Raw genomic sequence first — 6,267 nt, forward strand, 5'->3', positions numbered from 1 at the left:
GTTTGCACACACTGCAGCAGGGATTTTGGCCCACTCCTCCATACAGACCTTCTCCAGATCCTTCAGGTTTCGGGGCTGTCACTGGGCAATACGGACTTTCAGCTCCCTCCAAAGATGTTCTATTGGGTTAAGGTCTGGAGACTGGCTAGGCCACTCCAGGACCTTGAGATGCTTCTTACGGAGCCACTCCTTAGTTGCCCTGGCTGTGTGTTTCGGGTCGTTGTCATGCTGGAAGACCCAGCCACGACCCATCTTCAATGCTCTTACTGAGGGAAGGAGGTTGTTAGTCAAGATCTCGCTCCATCCATCCTCCCCTCAATACGGTGCAGTCGTCCTGTCCCCTTTGCAGAAAAGCATCCCCAAAGAATGATGTTTCCACCTCCATGCTTCACGGTTGGGATAGTATTCTTGGGGTTGTACTCATCCTTCTTCTTCCTCCAAACACGGCGAGTGGAGTTTAGACCAAAAAGCTCTATTTTTGTCTCATCAGACCACATGACCTTCTCCCATTCCTCCTCTGGATCATCCAGATGGTCATTGGCAAACTTCAGACGGGCCTGGACATGCGCTTGCTTGAGCAGGGGGACCTTGCGTGTGCTGCAGGATTTGAATCCATGACGGCGTAGTGTGTTACTAATGGTTTTCTTTGAGACTGTGGTCCCAGCTCTCTTCAGGTCATTGACCAGGTCCTGCCGTGTAGTTCTGGGCTGATCCCTCTCACATTCCTCATGATCATTGATGCCCCACGAGGTGAGATCTTGCATGGAGCCCCAGACTGAGGGGGATTGACCGTCATCTTGAACTTCTTCCAATTTCTAATAATTGCGCCAGCAGTTATTGCCTTTTCACCAAGCTGCTTGCCTATTGTCCTGTAGCCCATCCCAGCCTTGTGCAGGTCTACAATTTTATCCCTGATGTCCTTACACAGCTCTCTGGTCTTGGCCATTGTGGAGAGGTTGGAGTCTGTTGGATTGAGTGTGTGGACAGGTGTCTTATATATAGGTAACGAGTTCAAACAGGTGCAGTTAATACAGGTAATGAGTGGAGAACAGGTGGGATTCTTAAAGAAAAACTAACAGGTCTGTGAGAGCCGGAATTCTTACTGGTTGGTAGGTGATCAAATACTTATGTCATGCAATAAAATGCAAATTAATTACTTAAAAATCATACAATGTGATTTTCTGGATTTTTGTTTGAAGTGCACCTATGATACATATTACAGACCTCTACATGCTTTGTAAGTAGGAAAACAAGCAAAATCGGCAGGGTATCAAATAAATCTCCCCACTGTATATACAAGAGCTCATATTTACAAGAACTCCTATTTAGGTATCTTAATAGATGCGTTATTACAATGACAGCATAGTATCATCATTATTGTTGTTATCAAAAAGTGTGCTTCTGCCATACCAGGGTTAGAGAATATGCCCAAAGACCAAACGTGTGATTATGTGATCATGTGATTACCAAACCAAAATTATGCTGATACACTATATTTACAAAAGCATGTGGTCACCCCGTCAAATGAGTGGATTCTGCTACTTCAGCCACATCCATTGCTGACAGTTGTATAAAATTGAGCACACAGCCAGGCAATCTCCATAGACAAACATTGGCAGTACTGAAAAGTTCAGTGATTTTCAACATGGCACCGTCATGGGATGCCACCTTTCAACAAGTCAGTTTGTCAAATGTATGCCCTGCTAAAGCTGCCCCGGTCAACTGTAAGTGCTATTATTGTGAAGTGGAAAAGTCTAGGAGCAACAACGGCTCAACTGCGAGGTAGTAGGCCACACAAGTTCACAGAACGGAACCGCCAAGTGTCCTTGGTTGCAACACTCACTACCGAGTTCCAAACTGCCTCTGGAAGTCAGCACAATAACTGTTTGTCAGGAGCTTCATGAAATGGGTTTCCATGGCCGAGCAACTGCACACAAGCTTAAGATCAAGATGCGCAATGCCAAGCGTCGGCTGGAGTGGTGTAAAGCTCACAACCTTTGGATTCTGGTGCAGTGGAAATGCGTTCTCCAGAGTGAGGAATAACGCTTCACCATCTGGCAGTCTGACGGACAAATCTAGGTTTGGCGGATGCCAGGAAAAGCTCCTTGCCCCAATGCATAGTGCCAACTGTAAAGTTTGGTGGATGAGGAATAATTGTCTGGTGCTGTTTTTCATGGTTTGGGCTTCTTAGTTCCAATGAAGGGAAATGTTAATGCTACAGCATACAATGACATTTTAGACAATTCTGTGCTTCCAACTATGTGGCAACAGTTTGGGGAAGGCCCTTTCCTGTTTCAGCATGACAATGCTCCCGTGCACAAAGTGAGGCCCATACAGAAATGGTTTGTCGAGATCGTTGTGGAAGAACTTGACTGGCCTGCGCAGAGCCCTGACCTCAACCCCATCAAACACCTTAGGGATGAATTGGAACACTGACTGCGAGCCAGGCCTAATCACCCAACATCAGTGCCCGACCTCACTAATGCTCTTGTGGCTGAATGGAAGCAAGTTCCCGAAGCAATGTTCCATCATCTATTGGAAAGCCTTCCAAGAAGAGAGGAGGCTGTTATAGCAGGAAAGGGGTGACCAACTCCATATTAATGCCCAATGAGCAGGTGTCCACATATTTTTGGTCATGTAGTGTATATAGCCTGTACTAGCCCCATTTCCCACCACAGATCGGTACATACTATAGACCCATGTCTTACCATCTTCTTCTCACTGAGGTCAATGTCGCCTGAAGATTCTCACATGGTTGAATCCTCAGGGTAAATTTGAACGAATCAAATCGTGTAGTTAAAAGGATCTTACCATAACATTTACATTTAAGTCATTTAGCAGACGCTCTTATCCAGAGCGACTTACAAATTGGTGCATTCACCTTATGACATCCAGTGGAACAGTAGTGCATCTAAATCTTTTAAGGGGGGTGAGAGGGATTACTTTATTCTATCCTAGGTATTCCTTAAAGAGGTGCCCCAGATAACTCTTTCACAACTCATTAACAGTCCTTTTTCCACATCACAATTAGGCCTAAGTTGGTCATACTGATCTATAACATGAAAGGTTTATGTACGAATTCTATGCAGTCAAAGTCAAGTGAACTATTTGTTCCCATTCATAAAGCGTTTATAGCTAAGCACTTCATGGTAATTAACTGTGCAGATTGCCACTCTGATCTAGAACACCAACATTCAAAGTTGGTGTATGAATTCACATTGTGGGGATCTTCATGAACATTTGACCTCAGTGGGTAGAAGAAGGTAAGTCACACGCCTATACTGGTCTGTGGGAGAAATGGGGCAGGCACAGGCTATATCATCAGCATAATTCTCCAAATGTGGTTTGGCCTTTTGCCAAATTCACTAACCCTGCTTTGGAAGAAGCACACTTTTGAGAACAGCCATTATGGTGACAGTACGCTGTCATCATTATGATGCATATATAAACAGTGCCTTCATTCCTACCCCTTGACTTACTCCATATTGTGGTGTCTTACAAGCCTGAATTTAAATCTGACTCATCTACACACAATACCCTTTAATGACAAAGTGAAAACGTGTTTTCAGACATTTCTGCCAATGTATTGAAAATTATATATAGAAATATCTCATTGACATAAATATTCACACCCCTGAGTCAATACTTTGTAGAGGCACCATTGGCAGCAATTACAGCTGTGAGTCTTTCTGGGTAAGTCTCTAAGAGATTTCCACACCTGGATTATGCAACATTTGTCAATTATTATTTTCAAAATTCTTCAAGCTCTGTCAAATTGGTTGTTGATCATTGCTAGACAACCATTTTCAAGTCTTTCCATAGATTCTCAAGTTGATTTAAGACAAAACTGTAACTCGGCCACTCAGGAACATTCACTCTCTTTTTGGAAAGTGTAACGGATGTGAAACGGCTAGCTTAGTTAGCGGTGCGCGCTAAATAGCGTTTCAATCGGTGACGTCACTTGCTCTGAGACCTTGAAGTAGTAGTTCCCCTTGCTCTGCAAGGGCCGCGGCTTTTGTGGAGCGATGGGTAACGATGCTTCGTGGGTGACTGTTGTTGATGTGTGCAGAGGGTCCCTGGTTCGAGCCCGGGTATGGGCGAGGGGACGGTTTAAAATCATACTGTTATAAAAGCAACTCCTGTGTAGATTCGGCCTTGTGCTTTAGGTTATTGTCCTGCTGAAAGGTGAATTCATCTCCAAGTGACTGAACCATGTTTTTCTCTAGGATTTTTCCTGTGCTTAGCTTCATTAAGTTTATTTGTGTTACTCTGTAATGTGTTGTATTGGATTTGCCCCAAACATAACACTTTGTATTCAGAACAGAAAGTGAATTGCTTTACCACATTTGTTTGGAGTATTACTTTACTGCCCTGTTGCAAACAGGATGCGTGTTTTGGAATATTTGTATTCTGTACAGGCTTCCTTCTTTTCACTCTGTCAATTAGATTAGTATTGTGGAGTAACTACAATGTCATTGCCATAACAAAGGGGCTGAATACTTATTGACTCAAGAGATTTCAGCTTTTCGTTTTCAATTAAAAAACATAATTCCACTTTGACATTATGGGATATTGTGTGTAGGCCAATGACAAAAAAAAATCTACATTTAATCCATTTTAAATTTAGGCTGTAACATAAGAAAATGTGGAAAAAGTCAAGGGGTGTGTATACTTTCTGAAGGCACTGTATATATATATTATAACAAAGAAATTAGCTTTAAAACGGGAACAATGTGTCCCTATGGCAAAACGTTTAGAATAGCAGGAAATAGCTGTAAAACTGCACACAAAACATTCTGTAAAACAAACTCATGTGATTACTTTTTGTTAGTAAAATACCTTTTCTAATAACAGATCCCTCTGTGGGTATTAAATTATAGTTTTTAATCCCGGTTAGAGATAATGTGAGGTCATGTTTAGCGGTTAATTAAACAGCTAATAGGCTTATGTGTTTGTAGATGCTGAGGTAATGAAGCTATAGCAACCAATGTGATAATGTTTGGGGACATTTTTGCTTGTTTTTGCTGTTCTCCAAATAGCATTTTAAGGTTTTTAAATGTCAGTAAATAAACTTAAACTCTATTTGGTGTGGATCCCCCCGTCCAGACATCACTAAAACTCAGACCCTGGTTACCGCCCTGTATACCTAAATATGAGCTCTTGCATATCATGGCAGGATATATTTAATGAACCTTGTCGCCCTGTTGTAATATGTTGATGAAACGCTTATAGATGTGTAATACATGCTTTGCGGATATGTAGTCAAAGTAAATAGTTATCCAAAAGTATTCCCACAATGCAAAGTTTTTCTCGCGCATTTAATTCATTAACTGGAAACCTTTCCAAAGCGCCTCCTTACCTGGAAGTTGTTGATGAACGCGGGAGTGGCTGGCGCGTACGGTGCGTAATGTCCATAGACTGGGTACATAACATCCAAACAACTCATGGTAATGGCACGGTGTCCTCTCCGGGCAGGGAAGGGAAGTGTAGCGCTGTCGTATGGAAACCGACGTTGTGACAGAGAGACAACATTCCGTTCGCTAGCAGCAATGCAACGAACTAAGCAAGGCGCTCCAGCTCCGTCAGTGGCAATGCAACGAACTAAGCAAGGCGCTCCAGCTCCGTCAGTGGCAATGCAACAAACTAAGCAAGGCGCTCCAGCTCCGTCAGTGGCAATGCAACAAACTAAGCAAGGCGCTCCAGCTCCGTCAGTGGCAATGCAAAGAACTAAGCAAGGCGCTCCAGCTCCGTCAGTGGCAACGCGCAGCAAGCAGCACGAGGCTTGACATCACCCCAGAGCGCGCTCTCCACTACTGCACGCAACAACAGCTGTGCTCTCAGATTGTGCTGAGAGAGGTTTATAGAACAAAACAGACACAAGAGTGTTCTGTACATCTCGACCCCACCCAGTAGTGGTTCCCCCCTAAAATAAATGTTTGGATTTGTAATGTGTTTACATATTACATCACTATACTGTATACAGGACAATAGGCTACATTGTGTATACACTGAGTATACTAAACATTAGGAACACCTTCCTAATATTGACTTGTACCCCTCTTTTGCCCTCATAACAGCCTCAATTTGTCAGTGAATGGACTCTACAAAGAGTCACAAGCGTTCCACAGGGATGATGGTCCATGTCGACTCCAATGCTTCCCACAGTTGTGTCACATTGGCTTGATGTCCTTTGGACCATTCTTGATAAACACAGGAAACTGTTGAGCAGCGTTGCAGTTCTTGACACAAACCGGTGCGCCTGACACC

At 43.3% G+C, this 6,267-nt stretch overlaps 1 protein-coding gene across 1 annotated transcript in view; it reads right to left on the reverse strand.

Moving 5' to 3' along the window:
* LOC115127401 (transcription cofactor vestigial-like protein 2) overlaps window positions 1-5,841 on the reverse strand; it is a 12,401-nt gene extending 6,560 nt beyond the window's left edge. The window contains exon 1 of the mRNA XM_029657018.2: window positions 5,360-5,841. Coding sequence (XP_029512878.1) covers window positions 5,360-5,446 — 87 coding nt within the window. The 5' untranslated portion in view covers window positions 5,447-5,841. The remainder of the gene's footprint in view (window positions 1-5,359) is intronic.
* Window positions 5,842-6,267: the final 426 nt, after the last annotated feature.

This window comes from Oncorhynchus nerka, unplaced genomic scaffold (assembly GCF_034236695.1).
Source record: "Oncorhynchus nerka isolate Pitt River unplaced genomic scaffold, Oner_Uvic_2.0 unplaced_scaffold_965, whole genome shotgun sequence".
In the NCBI taxonomy this organism is placed as follows: Eukaryota; Metazoa; Chordata; class Actinopteri; order Salmoniformes; family Salmonidae; genus Oncorhynchus; species Oncorhynchus nerka.